At 48.1% G+C, this 26,830-nt stretch overlaps 1 protein-coding gene across 4 annotated transcripts; it reads right to left on the minus strand.

The window, feature by feature from the left end:
* Positions 1-1,163: 1,163 nt before the first annotated feature.
* EXOC7 (exocyst complex component 7) lies at positions 1,164-24,743 on the minus strand. 4 transcript variants are annotated; one of them, XM_061572218.1, is made up of 20 exons: positions 23,828-24,743; positions 22,162-22,227; positions 20,203-20,387; positions 19,640-19,745; positions 18,838-19,090; positions 18,370-18,546; positions 15,811-15,897; positions 14,411-14,556; positions 13,162-13,314; positions 9,459-9,557; positions 8,908-8,970; positions 7,712-7,778; positions 6,832-6,883; positions 5,047-5,099; positions 4,247-4,367; positions 3,490-3,585; positions 2,650-2,713; positions 2,335-2,376; positions 1,889-2,022; positions 1,164-1,466 (listed from the first exon to the last, which is right to left on the minus strand). In XM_061572218.1, exons 1-20 carry the CDS (start codon positions 23,885-23,887, stop codon positions 1,364-1,366), a joined length of 2,127 nt encoding a protein of 708 aa, XP_061428202.1. In that variant the 5' UTR covers positions 23,888-24,743; the 3' UTR covers positions 1,164-1,363. The 4 variants fall into 4 exon arrangements, with proteins under 4 accessions (XP_061428202.1, XP_061428201.1, XP_061428199.1 ...); XM_061572217.1 differs by lacking the exon at positions 6,832-6,883 and having other exon boundaries at positions 5,047-5,106; positions 23,828-24,742; XM_061572215.1 differs by lacking the exons at positions 6,832-6,883; positions 15,811-15,897 and adding an exon at positions 16,767-16,778 and having other exon boundaries at positions 5,047-5,106; positions 23,828-24,742.
* Positions 24,744-26,830: the final 2,087 nt, after the last annotated feature.

A 26,830-nucleotide genomic window follows, 5' to 3' on the forward strand; every position in this document is an offset into this window, starting at 1 on the left:
CCTTTATACAAGGCATCATGTTTGCAATAACCACAACACAGTCAGTCCAAATGCAAACAAAAAGAAACAACTCTGATGATGATGATATGCACTGTCCTTGAAGTTGATTGGTCCACAACCGAGACAGCTTTTCTTAGAGCTTAGTCTCCATTGGTGTTGGACCAGATGACGCCAAAAGGCGTACAACTCAAAGACAGCACACTATCAGAGTATTGAGAGCTCGGGGTAAGCATTTACACTATGAGACCTCCTTTACCAGTGGCAAAATATAGTAATAGGTTTTTACCCTTTCAACTGGTACAAAAACTGACACCTTTATACAAGGCATCATGTTTGCAATAACCACAACACAGTCAAAATGCAAACAAAAAGAAACAACTCTGATGATGATGATATGCACTGTCCTTGAAGTTGATTGGTCCACACCCGAGACAGCTTTTCTTAGAGCCTAGTCTCCATTGGTGTTGGACCAGATGACGCCAAAAGGCATACAACTCAAAGACAGCACACTATCAGAGTATTGAGAGCTCGGGGTAAGCATTTACACTATGAGACCTCCTTTACCAGTGGCAAAATATAGTAATAGGTTTTTACCCTTTCAACTGGTACAAAAACTGACGCCTTTATACAAGGCATCATACGTACGTACATACGTACGTACATGCTCCCTCCCCTCCACTGGCTTCCCACTGCCAGGCAGGGTCAGCTCCAAGGTCACCTGACTGTGCCGCCACACCTCCGTGTTGTCGGTCGTCCGCCGCGTCTCTCTTCGCGACCGTCACACTGCACCACGGCTCACGGGAGAACTCTCCGCAGCAGTGCGACTCACAACCTCCACCTCCTCCTCCGCTCTACACCGAGAACCAAGTCCACGGTTACTGCTGAGCGTCTCTTCTTCGTGGCAGCCCCCACCGTCTGGACGCTATCATCCCGCGGCTGCTGCTGCACTTTCGCAGCAGCAGCATCAGCAGCCAACTATTGTTATCCACAAAGCAGCTATCATTTGATTTTTGAACGCAGTTCCTGAGCCACAGACCCAAAACGTCAAGCGGACAGCGACAAAGTTCGAATAGCAAAAGAGTGCAGCATGTTTCTTGAATTGAGCAAGGTCACGACATCTTGGGGAAAACAGATGGTGGGAGTAAATTCCGCAGCCTAAAGTATTTGGTTACAAAGTTTTTATTCTCATACCAACTCAATTGACCATGCAACTACATTGAATATTGTAACAGAAATACGGCCTATAACTGATATATTTTTTAACACGTGGCGTTAACTCCCAGAATCGATTGTGAATTAGTATCAAGTCTAGTCACATCAATCTCTGCCGACACACGCACACACACGACGACGCGCGATGTCTTCAGGCCGACGTGTCAAAGAGACGATCGATCATCTCGGCCACCTGCTCAGAGCGGAAGCGCACGTACTTGCTGGGGTTCTTCGTGAAGGGGACGCTCCCATACCTGGTGGGGGTGGGGGGAGGCGGGAGGGTTGGTGGGGGGGCAGAGAACCAAATTACCCTCGCCCAATTCCTGTCTCACCGCGTGTGAAATGTCAACACCGTGTGGCACCCTCGCCGTTTGTCAAAGTGGCTCCAGTGGGACGGATGCAAGGGAGGGGGGTGGAGGAGGGGGGGACGGGAGGGGGAAGTGGGGAGCGGTTGCCCCCCCCCCCCCTCAACTCCTTGTTAGTTTTAATGTCAGGTCTGTGCTCTCCAGATTCCTGGGAGAAAAGTTCCCAGCTGGCTTCACCTAGGTGAGGCCCACGATCAGTTCAGATAGTCGCCACCGGCGTTGGCGGTACATGAAGCGGGAATCGAACTCGGGTCGCCGGTTTCGTAGCGCCACCGCGCTAACCGCTGTGCCACCACTCCCCACGCACGTACCTGTCCACGAACACACGGTAGCTGTTCAGCAGCAACTTCTTGCCTTCCTGGCGCAGACGCTCCCTGAGTTCTCGCTCCGGCACTGCCCAGCACTTCTGAACCCGGCACAGCTCCTCCAGGCCCTCGTTAAAGCCCTGCAAAGACAAAGACATCCCGCGTGCAGCCATTAGCCATTAGCAGGCCGTTGGGGCAAGTGCTGTTCGTGAGTAGCACTTACGAACGCCGGCACGGCACACAAGGGGGTGGGGACATGAGTTTTATTAGGAAGCCAGCTATGCACGTTTAAATCAAGATTGAAAACTAATTTGTTTCTAACTGACTTTTGTGTTCAGTTTGTCGTCTTTTCACCGGACCTCCGATTAGCACGGTTGGCTTTGTAAGGTGCGAAAGAAGTTCAACACACATATATGCCCAAAGCGGCAGAGCGGTGGCACAGCGGCACTGACCTTGAAACGATCCTTGATGACCTGACGCTCCTTATCCTTCAGCTGGAAACACGGACACAAGAGAAGTGTTATGACTTACTACCGCGTGGCGAGCGAATGGTTGAGTCGGCGAGTGAGTGTATGAACGAGTGACCGGTTGAGTGAGTGTGTTGTTGTGACCTGCAGTATGGTGGCTGAACACAGTGCGGGTGAGATGAAACAGTCAGTCTGTTAGACCGAGTTCTCAACATGGGTGGACAGAACACAGCAATGTACATGTTGCCATCGTGTATGGTGTGGTAATGTTGATGCCAAAGTGTATGATGTGGCCCTAACCTTTGCGCCAGGTGTGAGGACAGGCATGTTCCGATCGGAAATGCTCTCCAAAACCTTCATCCAGCTGCATTCCATGACACATGTCAACGTACACGTGACATAAATTGTACTTCATGTGCTGTTTACAGTCAACAAGAACACGTGTGTGGTGACGGTATTCCCGTCATGGGGCGGTAACAGGGCCCAGTGGTAGTGTGTTCACAACTCGCTGCAGTATTTAATAATGCGGATGAATTCACCATGAAATATTACACTCCATCTGCTTCACGGTGGACGTTCAAGATCCCGTGAAGTCGTTCAACACGAGTAGGCCATCGTGTGCCAGCGTCATGATCCACATTTGAAATATGACCTGCACATTACTCAATTGCGATTACACACAGCGACATCGGCCCCTTCGACTTTGAAAAAACTGCAGGCAGACCGTGTCTGTAAGGATGATGGTGTGAATACCAAATGTGCTAAATTTTTTTTATTAAATCACAAGCTAGAGAGTTAGGAGCACAAATTGTTATATTGGCTTGTGCTGTGTTTAAAGCAAGTAAAAACTCTTGAAATGTCATCCATTACTCACGCGTTTATGTCACTTTTTAACACGTCGTAGGTTTTCGCAGCCTATATTACGATTCATAAATGATTTTTGGTTTGGCCCGCGGAATGATCTGGCCAAATTGCTTTAGTCGTGTCAATCTCTGCCACTCAACACGTAAAAACATGTTTTAACCGTCATGTGCACAAGCATTGAATGAAGTGCCAATTATTTTTAGATACGTTTCGCTAGAAACTGCGCCAAGCGTTTCAAGGAATGAAATCAGGAAGCCAGAATAAGCACCGCTGCACCTGCGCCGATAGCTTTGCAGCTGACTGTCGATGAGCTCTTCGTACGTGCGCTCCAGATTAGGTTGCGTCACTTCCACGAGCTGCAACAACTCTGACCTGAACACCAGATCACATACGCACACACACAAAGGTTAGCGGACACCTATGAAGGCCGGTAGGGCACACGAGGGGGTGGGTGGCCAGCACTATGCCCGGCCACCTTTGTCTCCCGAGTGGTGATGTTTAAGCATTCACACGAGGTGCTCATTTCAGGCTGAGTCGACCGAGGGGAGGTTCAGGACCGGTTCAGTTAATCGTCACTGGTGTTGGCCATGAGTGGCAACAGAACTCGGGTCTTGCTAGTGTAGTGTTTTGCAGCGGACAAAGACAAAGATCCCCTGTATAGTCTTAACAGATTTTTGGGGCAAGTGCTGCTAGCGAGCACATATGAAGGCCGGCATGGTACACGAGGTGGAGGGTGGCCAGCACTACACCCGACCGCCTTTGTCTCCCTAGTGGCGATGTTTACACGCCACACCAGGTATCGCAAGACTATACACACAATGCAATACGCGCAATGCAATCGATAACGTCATGTGATACACAATGCAATGCGGTGAAGAATACAATGCCTTACTCATTAAGTACTTCAGCCAAATAAAAACTTCAGTATTGAGTCATCATTCATAATATAATTCTGAGTTAGGCCACAATGGTCTGGCCAAATTTGTTGTGAAACGCTGCTCCACCTACGAAGGCTGGCATGGGATCCGCTTACCGTTGCAAGGCCTTGAGAGTGTAGTTGTAGTTGTTGAGCAGGAATATACAGCCCAGTGCCGGGTCCTCATACACGCGACACTTACTCAGCAGGTTACCCTGAAGGTTCCCCAGAACCCGTGCTGCAACACAAAGACAAAGATCCCCCGTGTAGCCTCAACCGACTTTTTGGGCAAGTGCCGTTAGCGAGCACCTATGGAGGCCAACACAGCACACAGCTGATTAGGTATTCATTTGAGGCTGATCGGTTCATATAATCGTCACTGGTGTTGGCCGTGAGTGGGAATTGAACTTTGGTTACCGGGTTCCTCGTACAGCGCGCTAACCACTGCACCACCGCTCCTCATATACACACACAGAAGTGCGCGCGCATGCGTACGTGTGCACAAAACACATGCACGTACTCAACCACAACAGAAATACTCTGGGCGGCTATCATCGTGTCCTTTGCGTCACCAGTGACCGTATACAAATCCCGGTTAAATCCGGGTGTTACTGGGTATTTGCCACATGCACAGAAATGTCTAGAGGAACAAACTGAACGTTGTAGCCCTTTAACCGACCTGCCGGGTCGCGCGCGGTGGGGTCACAGTTGGTATTTACACCTCTTCCAAACGAGTCCGGTCAACGTGAAAGAGTAGACTAAACAACCCTCTAGGGCTCGCTCTCGTGGAGGGCACTTTCACCAGCAGTGGCGTGGGCGGAGAACAATCGCTGCACGGCTGCAACCTTTAAACCACCACCACGTTTGTGGGGCATGTGTGTGGGTATGCGCGCGCTGTTGTTGCGTTAAAAACTCACACACGTAGGTGCTCAGAAGTTTTCGGCTGAATTCGGAACTGTGACTTAGGGTGCTGCTGTCTGCAACAACAACACCAGTGCAAACGGCAAGTTGAACGACAACAGCAACAACAACATTAGCGCAAACGGCAAGTTAAACGACAACAGCAAGGACAGCATGCAAGGCTCACGCTCAGCGCACAGCCCACAGCGTGTCTACACAATGCCTGCGTGCGCTCGTGCGCAATTCCGCAGTCAAGTGCATGCTCTTAGTACGCTGTTATCCAACGCATGCACGACTGTACAATGAAGACGATGCACAACACAAAAACCACGAGGTACATGCACTGCACAGTAAACACTCAGCCTTCATGCGCCACTGACTATTATGCTTTCGGAACACATTAAAGGTTCATGCTGTCAAGTGAAAGTGATCTCCGGCTCAAATGAGCATTGAGACATTGGTGCTGATATCCTGTTTACAGACCCTGAGCCAGTGGTCGAAAATTCCACATTCATATGGCGAGGGTGAGTATGTCCATAGGACAACCACTGTTGACCTTCCCCATGAAGTGTTACACATTTTATCGACCCTGTCGGGAGGGCGGATGGGCTGAGTCAACCCACGCCCCAATCAGGATTTAAACTTGTATCCAATTGCAGCCGCTCGCCCTACGGTTGAGCCACATGATAAAGAAATATAGGTTTGCCGGTTTAATGCAACATGAAACGTGAGTTTGAGCAAGTTACATCATTTGTTTTTGGTACAGTGCCGTCTGCTACACACGGGATGTTAAGTATCCCACGATGTCATTTAAAATGTGTTAAGATGTTAAAAGACCAAACTGAAACCTCTTACAAGGAAACATGTCTGCATTAACCACAATGCTTGTGGTCAGAATGCAAAAAAAGAATTACTCTGATAATATATGCATTGTCCTTGAAACTGTTGGAAAAATATGGGAAAAACCTATTATCATATTTTGGTACTGGCAAAGGAGATCCCATGATGTAGGTCATTTAAAATTGAGAAGGCCTTTGAGTGCCGGCATCACAGTCCAAATGGCAAAAGATGACACCACAAATGTTCCAACTGGGATTACACATTGCAACAATCATCACCTCCTACCGGCAGGCTGATGCCCTGCTTGCAGGCCAGGTGCTGAGTGACCTTATGTCGCACAGCTGCCACTGGGGCTGCCCTTCGAATGTTCGAGATGATCCAGTGGCGTCACACGAAAATAGCAGTAGCCCAACTGTGTGCCTGCGTTACGGTACAAATTTGGCCAAATAGGAAATATTTACACCGCTAATTAGTCGATTGAAATTACATGTAGCCATCACGATCATCGCCCCCTACTCGCAAACTAGCTTGCAGGTACCGAGTCAAATTATGCAGACATTGACAGTTGCCACTGGGGATTTTCCCTTTAAAATGTGTCGATGTGAGATGCGATATAAGTCGCTTATTACGTGTAAATCGCTCGGGAAAAGCCCCCTGGCGTGAAGGGCACTCCGTCAAAAACAACTCACTTATTATTCGGGTCGCAAGATTGTTATTGTGATAGGAATATGCCACCTGCGGCAACTAGACGAGAGACAGGGTGGTGACGTGGCCCAGCGGTAGCGGGTTTACCGCTTGCTGCAGAGGTTCGTGGTTCAAATCCGGCAGGCCGCCCCGGTTACTACTGCGGGTGTATTAACCGTGAAATACTCCGCGCCACCTGCTCCGCAGGTGAGAGGCATTCAACACCATGACTCTCCACTGCCCATTGAGTCTCCGCATGGCCCTCCCCTTGACCCTACCCTTCAGAACTCACCACGGGGCTCCAGGGAATATTGTACGTGTCTCCCAACACTAGCGCATAGTGGGCATCCGTGACAGGCAGAAGGGACACAAATATGGCACATCAAGCATCACGCACACTCCACACATACACACAGGCATACTTATATTTAAAAGGTATCACGTTAACATTTACCGATATTAACCTGACAAAATACAGTGCATTAGTGATCTAATGATTTGTTTGAGGGCTCATGATAATCCAATAACGGCTGAACACAAAAGTTTTTGCAACCAATATTACGATTAATAATTGATTTTTGGGGTAAGTCATGTAATGGTCAGGCCAAAGATGTGTTGTAAGAACCTCCACCACCCAACATAATTCATCATTCAGTATTCTGTCCAACGATCAGTCCAAGGCATGACTCTCTCCTCCGTGTTCCTCCTTCTCCGCTACTTTCTTCATCTGTCCGCACGTCCTTCCTCGTTGAACGCTGTCAAGCAGTCGCCATTCTCTTACTTCCTCTTGGCCTTTTCGCAAGAAATCTTCCCTCGATCGCCTCCTTCATTAAGCCCGTTCGCCAACCGGTGCCGATGTTTGAAAACCACATCAGGCACTCTTTAACGGTCGAGTCGACCTGGGGGAGGCCCAGGACTGGTTCGTAGTGCCGTGCGCTCAACCGCCCTGTACCGGTCCCCACTACTGCCTTCAGCAAGCCATTCAAACGCACCCAAATACTACTACGCGTCCAATCCCAGGCCTTTCTTCCTTTATCCTAAACTCTGGCCTGGGTGACAAAGAGGAAATGCACAGCGTATTGCTAACATCCTTGTCTCCCTGGCCAGCCAGAGCACCCAGAGTGCATCTGTCACGCACGCAGCGGGCTGAGGGAATACCTTGAGAGGCCAGCATGGCCGCCGCTGTCTCCTGAAAATCCAGCAACTGTTGTAGGAACAAAATGGCCTGCAAAGACAACGACGCACATTAATTACCCACAATGCACACGCCCGCATTACGTGACACAAAGCTATCATAATGATCACAGAAGTAGCCCCCCAAACGCAGAAGACCCCTGGGTTCGATCTTCGAAGCTCGTGGTCCACCCTAAAATGCATCTACACAAACGACGGCAGTTGCGGTTACTTGATGCACAAATGGAAAATTAAAAAACTCTCCAGTGTGCGACCGTGGTCATCCAGATCAGACCGTACAACATACAACGACGCAATGCCCGATACACAAATACGAAAGAAACATCACAGCGATACACTCCGCTGCTCCTGACGCGGTTGTCTGGCTTGACCGCCTGAATGTGAAATTGTAGCTGTTGCTCTGCATCTGCATCAGCCATGCGAAAAAATAGGTAATAATAATTTTCTTGGTTCTTTCGGTAAAGTCACGTAGAAGGAAAATAATAAAAGAAATTTTTTTTAACGTAATTTTTCTTATTTTATTATCTTATTATTTCCCTTCTATGTGACTTTACCGATAGAACCAAGATGATGAATCCCTGCAGTCACGAAAGCTTTAAATCGAAATTTAATAATAATTTGTTTTTAATAGAATGCCCTCCTTTACACCAGGGCGTCTCAACGCTTTACACGCGATAAACAGCCAACTTTCATTGCATCTCATCTCAATAATTTTATAGGGCACCCCCGCTGGCAGCTGTCCCAGTGCAGCACAAAGCGGGCCTCAGTCTACCATTAGTGGACGATGATCGCTCTGTGAATTCCAAGTTGAATACTTTGTGGTGTATTTTTTTCGATTAGGAAAATTTGGTCCGTGATGCGTGCACACAAAGGCCGACTCGTTTTACTCAGGCACACCATATATTGCACGTTCATATGTACACATTAGCTATCCTGAAGACATGGCCCAGCGGTAGCGCATTTGCCGCTTGTTCCAGAGGTTCACAGTTCAACTCCAGCAGGCCACCCTGGTTATCACTGTGGCTGTATTTACCAGTTGACGTTAAAGGGCCCGTTGCGTCATTCAAAATGAGTAGAACATTGTGTTTCGGCGTCATGATCCACATTTGCCAATCTCGGAATATTAGAGTTCACATCCATGCGTGTGAGACTCCACTCACGTTGCTTGTGAGCTCATGCACCGTCCCATCTTTCGGCATGTTGTACTCTTTATCCGGGTCATTCTGCAGAGACATGTGGGAAAGAAAACTGAAGGACAACACAATCCTATTCAAAGCCTCGTAGCAATATCATTCATAGCCTTGTAATCTCATTCACACTCGAGCAAACATTTAACAATGTGGTATTTTAATCACACTGATAACCTGAAGACATTGTGGCTGACATAGCTGATATATGTGAAACACCAATTAGGGAAACAGCATTGGTAACACTCACGACTCAGAGCAAGAAGGGCCTGGGTTCAGTTTCTGACTTGACAATTACTTGAACTCATCCTGGGCTGTCCCCTAAATCGACTCAGCCTCAATTGAGTACCTGATGCGGTGTGTAAACATCGCCACTGGGGAAACAAAGACGGTCGGGCGTGGTGCTGGCCCCCCACCCCCTCGCGTGCCATGCCGGCCTTCATAGGCGCTACTCGCTGAACAGCACTTGCCCCAACAGTCTGCAAAGGCTACACGGGGCATATTTGGTGTGTGATGTACCGTACCTTGATGCTGTCTGCAAACTCCTCAAGAGCCTTGGCCCCAGTAGTCTCCATGGCCGAGATGAGCGTGGGCAGTTTGTTCTTAGTAGGAGCAGCTGTGCCCTGCACACCATGGCACAGAGGGAAGCCTGCCATGCAGAGGTTGCAACCGGGTACCCGATACCCGTACCCTACCCGATACCCGGCTACCCGTACCCGGCCGGGTACGGGTACGGGTAGCCGTTTGCGACCCTGGTGTGGCCGGGTACGGGTAGGCCGTGAGTCACTGGTGAGTCACCGTTTGTCACTCATTTTGGGTAGGGTACGGGTACGGGTAGGAAACGGGTACCCGTACCCGGCCGGGTACGGGTACGGGTACCCATTTGCAACCCTGGTGCGGCCGGGTACGGGTACGGGTAAGGAATCAAAACCCGTTTGCGACCTCTGCTGCCATGTGAACACACCCAGTGCATTCACAGATGTGGCGTTCATTATTTCGACTCCATTCGGGTATAGCCGCGTGTGACTGCCGTCACCAGTTGTTGCTTCAGTCTTCCTCCTTCCACCGGGCCTCCGTAGACCACAAAGGCAAACTGCGTTCATAATATAGGTTTTTTGGGTCAGATCGCATTATTTATGAATGTGTCGTAACCCTCCACCACCCGACACGGCCAATCAGTAAGAAATGTGTCACGTTTTCAAAGGACAAATTAATTGATTTAAAAATGCTGTTGATTCTCTCTTCAGCACACCGGTGGACTAAAGAAGTCAATTAATTTGTCCTTTGAAAACGTGACACATTTCTTACTGTTTGGCCGTGTCGGGTGGTGGAGGGTTACGACACATTTATAAATAACGCGATCTGACCCAAAAACCTATATTATGAATAATATTGGTCGCGAAAGCCTACGTGTTAAAGCAAACTGCGTTATTAGGAGTGAGAGAATGTAACGTGATGTGAAGCGATTTTTAGTGAGTGCCGAGTTAACGCTCGCAAGACTGCGACTCTGTACCAACCCCTTGCTGTGGACCAGGGGGCAGCAACAGTGGCAAGTAGCATATAGCAGCAGCTAGGTTCATGAACCCTTACATGGCAAATGTATTGCAGCAGCCCGTACGGCAACACCAGTAACCAGGTTCATTTGGCAAATATATAGCAGTAGCCCGCACAGTAACAACACCAGCAGCAGCCAGGTTCATGAAGCCTTATTTGGCAAATATATAGCAGCAGTCCATATGGCAACAACAGCAGTAACAGCCAGCTTCATGAAGCCTTATCTGGCATTAGATGCGCCTGATATACTTCAGGCTTCTTCTTGCTGTTGTTTCTAGGTTTTTTAAGATAAGGTATATGTTCAGACCACGTATTTTGTATTTTCATTTGCATTTTTACAGTTAAACCTTGGATTGCGAGCATAATTCGTTCCGGAAACGTGTTTGTAATCCAAAGCACTCGTAGACCACAACATCCTGCTTAGTAAAATAAGTTGCCTTCGGTTTTTCCGAAAACACAGTAATGGTTAAAAAATTACCTCTTTTCTCGCACCCAAACTGTATTCACAGATGGTTGGAGGTCAAACAGTGTTAAGGTAACAAAAGGGGTTCCACAGGGTTCCATTCTCGGCCCCCTCTTGTTCTCTCTTTATGTAAATGACTTGGGCACTGAACTGGATTATTCCAGGGTTAATCTTTTTGCAGATGACACGGTACTGATTACTGCTGGCCGCTCTCCGGATGACGTGATTGCTAAGCTCCAGAGTGATTTCAACAAACTACAACATCAGCTAGTGGCTCTTAAACTAGTCCTAAACCCTGCCAAAACCAAGGTGCTATGCTTTTCACCAGGACTAAAGTGGGAAGTTCTTTTCCCCCAATTACATTCCTTAAATAATGATCAAATAGAGCAAGTCAAGATCTATAAGTATCTTGGGCTCATCCTGGATTCAAAACTGAATTTTGAAGATCACATTGATTATATTGGGAAAAAGACAAAAATAAAAATTGGTTTTCTATATCGACACAAGCACTGCTTCCCCCCTATGTTCCGTTTGGAATTGATAAAGCTACCATACTGCCTCTACTTGATTACTGTGACATTGTGTATAAATCAGCCCCAAGTACTGTACTGAAGAAGCTTGACTCAATGTATCACTCAGCCTTAAGATTTGCATTGAACTGCCCATATAGGACTCACCACTGTGATCTCTACATTGGGTCAAACTTAACATCTCTGAATGTTCGACGGCTTGTGCACCAGATCTTATTTATTCATGATGTACTTGCAAAAAAATCCGCAGATTACCTGCTGGATCTCATCTCTGTTTCAAAGAACAAATTTGACCTAAGGTCTACACTCATTTACCAGCTTAACATTCCCTATTGCCGTACATATACTGGAGGAAGGGCCTTTGCTATTGATGCCCCCAGGGTCTGGAATGCTGTTGCCAATAAATTGAAACTTGAGTCACTACCTATGAGATCTTCACTCAAAACTGCTCTAGAGGAGTTGTACACCCCTAGCTGCCAGTGCTATTCAGTGGCCTAAAATAAAATGTTTCGCTCCGGATGATCGATACAAAGTATGACCTGTGTTTTGATTTAGTGTGCTGATCTTAAAGGTGCTTTCATAGCTTTATTTTGGTGATTTCGAAAAGTGTATTGGTTTAGCCATGTTTGTTTGTTGTAGTACAGAGTTAGACTGATGGCCTTAATCCAAGTTGTCTTGTGGTTGTTGTTGTTGTTTGACTTGCATCCCACTGGGATTTTTGCACAGCGTTGGTGTACGGTGTTTTTGTGCAATATTTTGCTGTCTTTTCTTGGATTTTCTGTTTGCACTCAGTCACATATTCACTTTAAGATGTTTTTTGTTCATGTTTTTGTTTTTTGTTTGTTGCGGTTGCACCCGATTCAAGAGCAGAATGGCTCACAGGGCTATACCTAATACATTAACTTGAACTTGTATATCAAAGCACTAGTATATATTAGTTGTGATCACGTGACGCTCGGCAGACAAGGCGTATACACGTACTACTCGTATTGCAAGACCTCGCTCGTTTATTAAATGAATATTTATTTTAAAAAATTGCTCGTCTTGCAAAACACTCGCAGACCAAGTTACTCGCAATCCAAGGTTTTATCGTATATATTTGGAATTTGATTACATATTTTCCAAAACATTGCGTACTTCCGATTTCACATACAGCTCAGCTGTGTGTTTTTTTACATAGCTGCTGAGCACAGGCCCAAAAGGCCCATAACGTCAAGCGACCAGCAACAAGCAGAACAATAAAAGATGAGAATAAGCACGTTTCTTGAATTGAGCAAGGTTAATATAAGAACTTTGGAAAAGAGACGGACAATGGGAGGGAATTCTCAAGCGGAGCAGTGTTATGACCTGCAGTGTGGTGAGTCAGTGCATGGGTGAGTTTGGCAAGTTTGTTGAGCGGGTGAGTGCGTGGGTTGGTGAGTGAGTGAATGAATAAGTGTGTAGGTGAATGAGTGAGTAGGTGAGTGTATGGATGAGTGATTGAGTGTGTTGTTGTGACCTGCATTGTGGTGGTTGAACACGGTGTGGTGCATGAGACAAAACAGCCAGTCTGGTGGACCGAGTCTCCAAAATGGGTGCAGGCATCAATGAGTGACGTTTACGGGAATATAGTCACCACGGCAGTAGCAATACAAGAGTGATAAGCAGCAGGCGACCGACCGCTGCCGGTTAGTTGTTTACCTGCAGCACGATGTCGAACTGGGGCTTGCAGGCTTTGAGGTGGCGCAGCACAGGCAGCACGGACAAGACGGCCGAGTAGTCGTGCCGCATCACAGCACGGCGCGCTGCTGCCACCACCCCATCCCCCTCTGCCACCAGGCTATCCAGGGACTCCTGCAGCCACGCAAACAAAGACAAAGATGCCCCCGTATAGGCTTTGCAGATTGTTGGGGCGGGCGCTTTTAGCGAGCACGTACGAAGGCCGGCACAGCACACGAGGTGGTGGGCGGCCAGCACCACGCCCGGCCGCATTTGTGTCATGGCGACGTAAACACACCGCACTAGGTACTCATTTAAGGATGACTCGATCTAGGGAAGGCCCAAGACTGGTTCAGATAATCGTCACTAGTATTGGCTGTGAGCGGGAATTGTACTCAGGTCGTAGGGTTCATAGAGCAAAGCGCTAACCGCTGTCCTTCCGCTCCCTACGCACCCAGCAACAACCTCTTTCAGCAGAGTTCGTTGTTGGAAGAGGGTAGGGCTGGGCCCATTCACTTTTGCACAGGTGTCAGCAAAATGTTACGACTCGTAATAGATGTTTGGGTTAGGCCACGAAAGTGATTTGGCCAAATATTTGTCACAAAACCCTCCAACAAAATCGACGCAGCCAAACAAATTAAATTGTCACGCGTACAAGCGTTTCACGAGTCAATTGTTTCTGTTTAAGCTCACCGGTAAGACGAAGAACAATTCTCAAAGTTAAAATGTTTAGCAATTAGACGAAACTGCACCAAGCATCTTCAGGACACAAGCCAGGAAGTAATTGGTGCATTAAATGATTGTACAAGTGATAATTTAATTTGTTGGCTATGCCAGGTGGTGGAGCAGCGTTTCACAACAAATTTGGCCAGACCATTGTGGCCTAACTCAGAATTATATTATGAATGATGACTCAATACTGAAGTTTTTATTTGGCTGAAGTACTGTAATGAGTAAAGCATTGTATTCTTCACCGTATTGCATTGTGTATAACATCACGTTATCGATTGCATTGCGCGTATTGCATTGTGTGTATAGTCTTGCGATACCTGGTGTGGCGTGTAAACATCGCCACTGGGGAGACAAAGGCGGTCAGGTGTAGTGCTGGCCACCCACCCCCTCATGTACCATGCCGGCCTTCATAGGTGCTCGCTAACAGCACTTTCCTCCAACCGCCTGTTAAGGCTACACGGGGGATCTTTGTCTTATCGTATTGGGTTGTAGTGTGCACCTGTATTAGAGAGTCGAAAGTCTTCTTGTGGTGGAAGTCAGGAATGATCTGGGTGAGCAGCTGGTACTCGCTGTGAGCCAACTTCACGAAGGCCGACACACACAGGATGTAGGCGTCGATCTCCACGTCCCACGCCTCCACACTGCCTGCACACACACACACACCACATATCACTCACCTATCACTCACCTATCACTCGTTCAAACGTGGCACGACACACACACACACACCGCATATCACTCATCCAACATCACTCACCTATCACTCACCTAATGTGGCACGACACACCACAAACACACACCGCATATCACTCACCCAATATCACTTACCTATCATTCACCTAATGTGGCATGACACAAACCAACACACCGCATATCACTCACCAAATATCACTCCCCTATCACTCGCCTAACGTGGCATGACAAAAACCATACACACTGCATATCACTCATCCAATATCATTCACCTATCACTCGCCTAACGTGGCACGACACACATCACACAGTGCATATCACTCCCCTATCACTCACCTAATGTGGCAGGACACATACCACACAGACCGCATATCGTTCACCTAACACTGATCTAACGTGGCATGAAACACACCACACACTCACGCGCCACATATCACTCACCACCACATCTCGCTCACCTTAAATAGCACCACACAACCCCTAAGCGATTAAACCCATGGTCTAGACAGTTAGGCAGAGTATTCTCAAGTGTGTGGTCAATGCATGCTAGTAATGGCTGGTAGTGGATGGCAATAGTTAATAATATTTACAATAACGTTTGTACATTCGGTATCTGCGCTATTCATTTAGTGCACGGCTATCACGAAAATCGTTGTGTTTCACTGACATAGTCTGCAGTAGGTTCACAGTCGGGGGCGACGCAGCTTTGTTTAATCCCAATTTTTTATCTGCGCGTAACTTATCGGACTCGGACTATGACGCAGCCACACAAATGACCTATTCTTTAACGAATTACATCAAGAGTATGTCCACTGTGAATTGTTTTAAAATGTTGTGGTTTCACGCTTCAACACACCGGTGGGCTAAAGCAGTGAACTATTTGTCTTTTGTCAACGTGACACTTTTTTACTGATTGGCCGTGTCGGGTGGTGGAGGGTTACGACACATTTATAAATAACGCGATCTAAACCGAAAAACGTTGATTATGAACCATACGGTGTATAATCATGGATAATGCACCTGCGCTATTTTCCAGGGCAGCCAGCCGGATCCGACTCTGTGAACCTCTGCAACGAGGGAGCGAACGCACTACCGTCGGGCCCCCTCCCCCCCCCCCAATGCGTGGCTTGAGCGAGCCGAGTGACCAACGGAGTGTGCAGAGTCCACAGGAGCTGCGGCAGTTAGAGGCCCTCCACACGACAGTACCTTCCATGGGAGAGAGGTTGGAGCAGCCCTTCCTTGCCTCCTGCTGGGCGTACTGTTTGAGAAGGTTCTGGGCTTTACGCAGAGTGCCTGGGGCCATCACCCCCAACCCGACAGGCAGAGAGCACACCAGCAGGAGTGATCCCAGGTGAAGGGAAGGACACCGATGAGAGGAAACACCAGGGCACGGAGCGATACCAAGAGAGTGAGGAGACGGGCCGGTGAGTGGGGGAGGGACAGAGAAAGAAACAGAGACAGACCCACACCGTAACAGAGTGGCACCAAAACCGAGCTCCACGTTAGTCAAGCACCGATGCCAGCACCTCATTGATTCGTAATGGATTTTAAGTGTTAGACCGCGGAATGTTCTGGCCAAATTTATGTTGTGAAACCATAAACCGCCCCGGATATCCGGTGCTTAAACTCCCACCTTACCCGTGGGCATCGAGATCGCTATCCTCTGGCTTGCTGACTTGCCACGGCTTACCGTGGTACAGTAGAGTATAGTGGCATTACAGCAAGTGGATTATTTCCTTATGTGTTCCATCTTGTCGAGTATTCAGAGTTCTATCCTCCCTCACACATGGGGTTTTTTTTTTCTCCCGATAATCTGGTGTCCTCCCACTTGTACAAACACTCACGATTCATGGAGTGGGCCAAGCATCCTAATATAGGCCCAGAGAGCTTGGGCAATTCTCGGCGTCAGTTCTAGCTGCTTTCCTGCTTGTCTCGCACCTCTGAATGATTCTCTTATCGCTCTCGCTTCCTCTGAAAGGGTTTTCTGACACAAATTTGGCCGGATCATGACTTGGCCTAACCCAAAAATCAACGATGAATCGTGATGTGACCGATTGGCTTAGTCAGCTTGGCAATGGCCACTTCAAATCGACACGAGGAAACACAGCGAGTGGAAAATCCACCTACCTCACGTTCCCACACAGCAGGAGTGCAAGCCTTACCTGGGATATAGGCTGAGATGTCCACGTTCAGGAGTGCAGGGAGAGGGGGGTAGAGAGAGAGCAGAGTTAGAAAGTGTAGCGTTTACGATGGGAAGAGCTCACAAAAGCCAGCGCAGTCCCATGCGTTACAACCTTGGCATCGGCCAAAACCACAACAAAGTTCAAAAAATTCTAATTAGCGTCGTCGTTGAGAAGTAACAAAATAAATGTTAATAATGTTGCCACCTTCACGAAATCTATTCCCTCTATTTAAAAAAATTTAAACTATTTTTTTACACAGCCCATTGGCCAGACTGCCTTCTGGCAGTACATCATTTTCACAGAATCGGCTCAATACAAAGCAGACTCTCATATAGGTTCGTACCTTGATGCCGGGCCGTCTCAAGAGCCCTTGTTACACACAATAAGCGACTTACATTACATCTCGTTTCAAAAAAATTGGTAGGCACCTCCAAGTGGCAGCTATCCCTAAGTGCCACAATGTGACACGGCACGGGACTGCGAGTGGGAATTAGTCTGCTAATAACGGGGCAATAATTTGTTATCCCAATTGAGTAAGTATCGGTGTCATGTTTTCAAGCTTGGTACACATGGACCACGACGCTGATACAAAATGGCCGGCATCAAACGTACAGACAACGCTCGTCTAGAATGACATTCCGGGATTTTTAAAGCCCACTGTGAAACAGACAGTATGGTTAATACAACTGCGGTAATAACCAGGGTGGACTGCCTGAATCGGACCTCGAACCTCTGCAACAAGTAGCTAACTCGCTACTGCTGAACAATGCTTGTATAATAATTGTTTTTTTACCCTTTTATCTGGTAACAAAACTGACACCTTTTTTACAAGGAGTCATGTTTGCATTGACCACAATACCTGCGGTCAGAATGCAAACAAAAAACACAACTCTGATAATGTATGCACTGTCCTAGAATTTTTTTTTTTTTTTAAAGGTGTCAGTTTTGTTGCCAGATAAAAGGGTAAAAAACCAATTATCATATTTTGCTACTGGCAAAGGAGGTTCCAATGGTGATGCTTGTATAAATATATGTGTGGCTCTGTATGTATATGTGTGTGCATATCAATGTGTGTTTACCTATGTATGTAGGTCGACTCAGCCACAAACAAGTACCTGGTGCGGTGTGTAAACATCACTGCTGGGGAGGGCGTGGTGTTGGCCACCTACCCCCTCGTGTACCGTGTCGGCCTTCATAGGTGCTCCCTAACAGCACTTGTCCCAACAGTCTGCTAAGACTATATGGGGGATCTTTGTATCGATATTATGGATACAAATATAATTGTTAAATCGGATGGGAGCAACTGTGGAAAAGCAGCAGTACTTTATTGTTGCCATTATAAAAAGCATAAATGCAACCCAAGCTGTCATATCTCACTTGGAGCACCCAGTTCCTAGCTCACTGCACTTGAGTAAAACAGCCAGGATTGATTGATGATCCAGCACTCCCTAATGACCCTCTCCGGTAACTCACTACATCGGCGGCCACTAGTCGCCTCCTTATCACTCTTCTCTTGCTGGTACCTTGGCTACTGTTACCGTGAGTTGTCACGTGTCGCTGCTGCTGCTGCTGCTCGTCGTACCGGTGCGCTTGCCAGTGGAGGCGGGGAGACGCTTGGTGGGAGTGTTGGTCCTGCGGGCCCCCACGGCCGGCGAGTGCCCGGCGGCCGCGTGGTGGCTCCGTCGCAGGTGCTCCTTGAGGCCTTGCAGGGAACGAAGCATCTGGCCCGAGCGTAGCTGGTAGTAGACGGTCATGAGGTCTGCACCCCCGGAGGGCAACGCAAGCGAAAAACATTGCAAGTGTCACCGAAGCGAAGCGATGACATCGGTTGACGTACAGGGGTTAGACAGAGCGTTGCATCGCAGAGACCGTCTTGGGGAGGCTTTAATCCAGCAGCGAAAAGACCAGGGCTGATAATAATAAGGACAAAAAGCGTACGATGAACGTGCACCAGCAGGCCCAGCACCCTCTGTGCCGGTGCCGCCATCTCTGTCGCCGCGCCGGTGCGATGCCGGTGATACCGGTGATGCTGGTGGGCGCCGGCGCTCACCGTGGCTGCGGCCGCTCTCCACCAGCCAGTGTGAGATGCGCACGAGGTCGGCGAGCGCGCGCTCCGGCAGCTGCTGGATGTGAACGTCGGCCGTCCCCTCTGTGGCGCAGGCCTCGCCCTCCTGGGCCGCCTCGTCCTCGTCCTGGGCCAGCGCGTCCAGCAGCAGCACGGGCGGCACGGCCTTGCTGTGTCGCTGCAGCAGCGTGCGTGCCTCGCCCTCCAGCCACTCCTTGCCGTTCTCGAACAGCGACTTCTGCGGTGAGGCAGAATTGAGCATTGGTTATGATCTCGCGGTTCTTGAGAGCTCGGGATAAAAGAGATGATGGGAGGGGATTTTTCCAAAGTGGAGCAGTGCGTGTGTAAACGGTCAAGCAAACTCCGGTCATCCTCGCAGAAGAAGCGCTTCTGCGGCCGTCTGGATCGTTCTTCCTTGCAATATTAGGAAGCTTCTGGAGCTATGCACTTTTAAATCGAAATATAAAACTACAATTTTTTAAACAGAATTTTGTATTCGTTTGTTGTCCTTCCCCCGCACCTCCGATTAGCACAGTTGGCTAATGTCTGGTGCGAAAGAGGTTCAACATACATAAATACAAATAAAAGTATTGTGAGCCGCAGTTGCGGTGGTTGAACACATTGTGTAGTTTGTGCGTTCTAATAAGGTTGGCATGCGGACATAGTTGGTGTGACCATGATGTCGGTGTGGCTGTGGGGACGTGGTTGTTGTGTTGATGTGATGTGTGCAGTCTGTGTGTGGTGAGGGCGGTTGTAGCGGTGTGCCGGGGAAGGCGATACCCCTCACCACAGTGTTGAGCTCAGGGCTGTCTGGGTTGTTCTCTGTGAAGTACTCGACTGCGTTCTGGATGCGCGCCATGCACTCCAAGTACTCCTCCAGACGACCTGCCGGCCTGTACACACACAAAGACACGTATTTCCCCATATAGCCTCCACAACCTGTTGGGGCAAGTGCTGTTAGCAAGCACCAGTGAAGGGCAGAACGGCGCATGGTGCTGATATTTACACGCCGCACCAGGTACCCCATATAAGGCTGAATCGACCTAGGGAAGGCCCGGGACAAGGTCAGATATTCGCCGTTAATGTTGGCCATGAGCGGGAATCGAACTAAGGTCGTCGGGTTCATAGTAGAATGCACTAACCACTGCGCCGCTGCCCCACTCGCTGTCTGTGTGTATGTGGATGCAAACGTGTAAACACCCCATCGAGCGGTTTCAAACGTGTGGCGGTGCTCACACTGACGATATCTTATCAGTGAAAGTGCCTCCCAACCCCCCCCCGCCCTCTCTGAACATTAGCGAAGAGCACTGCGTTCTAAATAATCTGCGAAGCTACGAGTTTTTTTTTCACCCCTCCTTGACGACGCGCTGGGTGTCGCGCGCCACGCTGTAGTAGCCGATGACGTGGTGCAGCGCGCCCAGCGTGCGCTCCACGTTCTCCTGCAGCCGCTGCAGGGTCTCCGTCTGCCGGTAGACCGGCACGATGGCGTCCTCCAGCCGCGCCAGCCGGCACTCGAACGACGACAGGATGCCCACCTGCCCGGGAGGAGGGCCTCAGCGATCAGCCCTGCGTCATCTGCGTTACTGCTCGTGAGAACTCACGGGCCTTTAGCTGTGCATTTTAAAGCATTTTTTATAAACTAAATGTATAGCCCAGGCGTCGGTAACTTTTCAAAGAAGAAGAGCAGTTTTTTGCTTGTTTTTGTCTTTGACCAAAATAGTTTGAGAGCCACATCACACGCAGAGCTACTTGCACACAAACACAGCAGCAGGTATACAGCAATGGCAAAACAAACTTAAATAAACAAAATATGTGATGGAATAAACTGCGTCTATTTAGTTACTTTCCCCAATAGTTATCTTGACTGTTGCACATTTTGTTATCACCAAGACGCTCCACAGTGACCCATTCCCTGCCATATTTAGTCAATTATCTTTCTATAATTATGTTTAAGATTTAATAATAAAAGACGGTTGCTCCCAAGAGGGCAACCAAAGAGTCGTAAGGGGGAACCCAACGAGCCGCACGCGGCTCCGGAGCCACAGGTTGCCGAGACCATACCTGTCAACCCACACGGTTTACCCCCTATTCTTGTACAGGGAAATTGAGTTTTCAGGTCCATACGGCGTACAGCTGCTCCAATACAGGCAAAAACATAATTTAAAAAAATATTTAAAAATTTTGTCTATTTGCGTGTGTTTCTCCCTTGTGATGGGACTTTGTAGGATTAACATTGAGATTTATAAGGGCACGGGGTGACCAGTAAGGTCTGAATTGGTCTGTCATAAGGCGGCACTGATAATGAGTTAACAGGTATGTGAGCCTGGTATAGTCCTTTGGTCAATTCACTGCTGGATGATGGCCTACTCCACACCATGCCGGGCACGGGAGTTGTTTGACCGTACTTCGCGATGCTGGCAAACGTGGAGAAGCATAGACGGGCGAGGACCAGGTTAAATATCGCCCGCCACTGATGTTAGCCATGGCTGGGAATCATCATCAATGACAACTCTTATCTTTTACAAATGTGATAGTGTTGTTTGTTGCTGGATATTACACATTACGGGCCTGTGCTAAGCAACAAGATAGCTGGAATCATGGCAGAAGTACATTATCCACTTCACCACTACTCCCAGCCCCATCGTGTTTAGATGTAGTCATACCGCTTTGGAATACGTCGAATTTGGTATACGTTGTGTTTTGACGAGAAAAAAATATCTTGGGATACGACGTCTTGCTTGGGATACGACGCGTTTGCTAGAACTTGTATGGGTCGGGATGAGTCACCGTGTACCTGCGTAGACCCCGTTCACCACTCCTCCCCTGCCTCACCACCATCCTCGTAGGCTATCAACTACTCCCAGCAAGGTAAAGTGATGTTACATTTAATTTTTATTTAAATTAATTTAAATACATTTATGCATTTATTTGAATTTATGTATGCATTTTGGTAATAAGTAGTGTCTAAATTATTTTATACAACCCCATTACTGTATACTATGCCATATAAAATATAATTTCTTAGACTCAGGAACGGATTATTTCCTTTCCCTTGATTTCTTATGGGAAAAATTAGTTTGGTATACGTCATTTTCGGTATAAGTCCTACCTTCTGGAACGAATTAACGACGTATACCGAGGTACCACTGTACTAATGTTCAATGAGGTGCTCTGGCTTCGCTGAAAGAGCAACATGTCATCATAGATTGGGCCTATATTATCAGGATAATCTCCATAATCTTGCTGCAGAGCACCCAGTGACTCCTCTCAATTGTCGATAATCTCACCAAGATAGTCGCTCACACTCACCATGCTTGCGGTTTGCTGTTCGCTCTTATCCAGGCTCTCCCGGATGAAGTTCAGCACATGCTGCTCCTGGATGAGTGACAGGGGAAGATGCGGTCAGTTTGAAATATCAACATTTGAGCACTGCAGGTTATTTTCTTTCGTTTGCACGAATTTCTACGAGGTTCATCTTCTTGGTTCTTTCGGTAAAGTCACGTAGAAGGGAAATAATAAAATAATAAAAATAAAACATAATAAATTATTCTCACGACGTTTCGGCCACAACGCATAGTAGTGTTTCATTCCAGTCACCGCACAAACCCATGCACAACACTCATCATCGAGAATTATCTGTATTTATCCTGGAGAAATCCAATGAGCTATGACGCTTATTATCATAGATGTCCAGCAGGGGCAGGTCAGAAAATGATAACCAATCACTCACCCTCAATCCCCCACGACAACCCTCAACCTACTCACCCTAGCCTAAACCTTTCAAGCTCTACGGCTTAGGGGCCGTCCATAAATGACGTCACGCACCTGGGGGGGGGGGTCAGACATTTGTGACGATGTGTGACGAGGCGGGGGGGGTTGAGAAATGTGACGTCACATCAAAATGCGCAACTTTAAATAAATATAGACAACACGTTCTATTTAATTAAATAGACTTTTTAATAAATGTTTTCTCCTACAAGTTCAGAGTGCAGCGTCACATTAAATACGCACTAAAATTACAATAGTTTAAAGCGATTTGAAGCATGTTGTATTTTTTTTTGGGGGGGGGGCAGAGCTTTGTGACGTCATATTTGAGGGGGGGTCTGACTTTTTGTGACGCCGTGTGACGAAGGGAGGGGGGTCAAAAATCGGCAAAAATCGCGTGATTTCATTTATGAACGGCCCCTTAACCCGTATTCTTGGACAGGGAAATTGAGTTTTCATGTCCATTACGGTGTACAGCCGTTTCAATACGGGCAAAAATGTTTCGTTTATCCATGTTAGTGTTTCTCCCTTGTGATGGGGGACTTTGTAGGATGAACGTTGATATTTATAAGGGGCACGGGGTGACCAATAAGGTCCGAATTGATCTGGTACGAAGATAGGCACTCAACACATTCCTGCGGAGGGAGCTGGTAGGAACGTTGGGTTGCTCGGTCAATGGCCTGCAGGGTCAACGGCGGCGTGGTGTATTCCGCAAATATGACCGACTGTGAGGGCGGGCACAAGCCGGCGTGAGTAGGTTAAACGTTGAGTTTTAAGAGGGTACCCCGTGACCCTCACTCACCCCCTGACTCCCACTCACCCCCTGACCCCCACTCACCCCCTGACCCCCACTCACCCCCTGACCTCACTCACCCCCTGACCCCCACTCACCCCCTGACTCCCACTCACCCCCTGACCCACCCTCACCCCCTGACCCCCACTCACCCCCTGACTCCCACTCACCCCCTGACCCACACTCACCCCCTGACCCCCCCTCACCCTCTGACCCTCACTCACCCCCTGACCCACCCTCACCCCCTGACCCACACTCACCCCCTGACTCCCACTCACCCCGTGACCCACACTCACCCCCTGACCCCCCCTCACCCCCTGACCCACACTCACCCCCTGACTCACACTCACCCCCTGACCTTCACCCTCACCCCCTGACCCACACCCTCACCCTCTGACCCACCCTCACCCCAGTCACCTGGTTGAGCTTCTCCTCGATGTCTCGCTTCCTCGCCGACACCGTCTCCTCGGCTGGCATCGCAGCGTTGAGTGTGTCACAGTGTCAGTGGTGTGTCACACTGTGTGGTGTGTCACAGTGTGAGGTGTGTCACACTCAGTGGTGTGTCACACAGTGTGTGGTGTGTCACACTGTGTGGTGTGTCACAGTGTTTGGTGTTACACAGTGAGTGGTGTGTCACACTGTGTGGTGTGTTACAGTGAGTGGTGTGTCACAGTGTGTGGTGTGTCACACTGTTTGGTGTCACAGTGAGTGGTGTGTCAACACTGTGTGGTGTGGTCACAGTGAGTGGTGTGTCACACTGTGTGTGGTGTGTCACAGTGAGTGGTGTGTCACACTGTGTGGTGTGTTACAGTGTCAGGTCACAGTGTCAGTGGTGTGTCACACTGTGTGGTGTGTCGCAGTGTCAGTGGTGTGTTACAGTGTCAGTGGTGTGTCACACTGCGTGGTGTGTCACAGTGAGTGGTGTGTCACACAGTGAGTGGTGTGTCACAGTGAGTGGTGTGTCACACTGTGTGTGGTGTGTCACAGTGAGTGGTGTGTCACAGTGTGTGGTGTGTCACAGTCAGTGGTGTGTCACACAGTGAGTGGTGTGTCACAGTGTGTGGTGTGTCACAGTGAGTGGTGTGTCACACAGTGAGTGGTGTGTCACAGTGAGTGGTGTGTCACACTGTGTGTGGTGTGTCACAGTGAGTGGTGTGTCACAGTGTGTGGTGTGTCACAGTCAGTGGTGTGTCACACTGAGTGGTGTGTCACACTGAGTGGTGTGTTACACTGTGTGGTGTGTCACACTGAGTGGTGTGTTACACTGAGCGGTGGCACAGTGCTACACTCGCTGCGTTCGCCTTCGGCCCGCAGCGTCGCCCTGATTGGTCGAGCTCCGCGCGTGACACGCAACGGGCTCGCTCCTGATTGGCAAAGGCGCCGCGCGTCACCTTTGCCCCCTCCCCTCTCCGAGGTCACAAACCTCGGATATGACGTCACCGGCACGTGACTAGCGCCGCCATATTACCTAGGGGAGATGTAAATTTGTGGTCTCAATAAATCGTAATCTTGATTTGTCCTGCAGGAGGAATTCCTCACCTGTCAACCCCTTATCAGTGCTCTACCTTATTACAGACAAATTCAGATCTTATTGGTCACCCCGTGTCCGTTATAAATATCCACGTTCATCCTACAGTCCCATCACAAGGGAGAAAGAATAAGTATAACCCGTAAAAACAAAGTTTTTCACTCTAAATCCTTTATATGCGTGGCGGCTAGAGTCCTCTCGTCCTCTGGCTTGAGATGGCTGCCACCTATGGGTCAGATGATTGCCTGCCACCATTAAGCAATTGGTAATTAAATATAATTTATTTTTTCCTAAAAAGTGTAAAATTTTGGAAAAAATTTTCACGAAAATAAATTGTCGCTAACAACGAGTGTGTGCAAAATGTCAGCTCGATTGGATCACGGGAAGTGGGTTAAAAAACGACCGAAAGATTTGCACGGTCGTAAGCGCGCAAGCAAGCAAGTGAACTTCATATAAAGGATTTTAAAAAGACAAAACGTGACTAGCGCCGCCATATTATCCAGGGGAGATGTAAATGTGTGGTCTCAATTAATCGTAATCTTTATTTGTCCTGAAGGAGGAATCTCATACCTGTCAACCCCTTATCAGTGCTTAACTTACAGGCAACCTCGTGCCCCTTACGAATCTTAAACTTTCATTCTACAAAGTCCCATCATAAGGGAGAAACAGACAATGTCTTTTTGCCCGTATTGAAACAGCTGTAACGCCGTATGGACCTGAAAACTGAATTTCCCTGTACAAGAATACGGGGTAAACTGTATGGGTGGGGCAGGTATGGAATACGGTGAGCTATAAACACAAACAAAACTAAACCTCCCCCATCCTCTTCTTGGTTCTTTCGGTAGTCACGTAGAAGGGAAGTAATACAATAATAAAAATAAAACATAATAAAATAATGAATGAATTCATTCTTCACCTGAGGACGGCTGCTTGCGTTGTGACTGAAACGTCGTGAGAATTATTTTATTGTTTTATTTTTATTATTTTATTACTTCCCTTCTACGTGACTTTACCGAAAGAACCAAGAAGATGAATCCCTGCAGTCACGAAAGCTTTAAATCGAAACTCCCCCATCCTACCCAGGCAAAGGCCACTGAGTTATTAACTTATTGTTCACAAGCTACCTGGCCACAAATGATAGCTCACCAAAGTGGCCTTATCATTTGGACATTTATAGCAGCAAAATTATCCAAATCATCTCAATGCATGGTTCTAAATGTGGAGGGAAAACCGAAGGAGCCGGATAAGAAAATCCAGGCAACCACGGGGAGAGAGACACAAACTCCAAATATACAGCAGCAGGTGTCAGGGTCGGTATCTACCCCCGATCTCCTGCATACCGGGCGAGGTACTTAACATCTCACCACCGTGGCGTCCCTTGAATAAATAAATGAACACATACATCAACTGCTGTGGGTAAAGTCCTGCAGAGCCAGTGGTGGAAATTCCACATCCCCATGATGAGGTCAGTCTTTTTTCTATAAAGGATAGCCAATCGCCGTTGAACTCCCCACAAATTGGTTGCAATATTATCACCCCGGAGGGATTATGGGCTGAGTCGATCCCCCATGCAGGATATGCTTTTATAAAGAGCACGTTGAACTTATTTCGAACCGTACGTAGCCAGCCGTGCTCATCGATGGTGCGAGCTAATGAAAAAGAAAAACAATGTGCCTCCTTCCCATATCAGTCCCTCCACACACAAAATTATATTGTTTTAACTGAATGTCAAAAACGGTCCACTTTGCTCAAACAAATGGCGCTGGAATGCTGCACTTCCAGAAGGTTCTACACTATGGGAACCTCATTGCCAGTAAAAATATGATAATTGGTTTTTTACCCTTCTATCTGGCAACAAAACTGACACCTTTTTACAAGGAGTCATGTTTGCA

The sequence above is a fragment of the Lethenteron reissneri genome, chromosome 50, assembly GCF_015708825.2.
Source record: "Lethenteron reissneri isolate LAM-NWPU_2019-01 chromosome 50, ASM1570882v1, whole genome shotgun sequence".
Lineage (NCBI taxonomy): Eukaryota > Metazoa > Chordata > Hyperoartia > Petromyzontiformes > Petromyzontidae > Lethenteron > Lethenteron reissneri.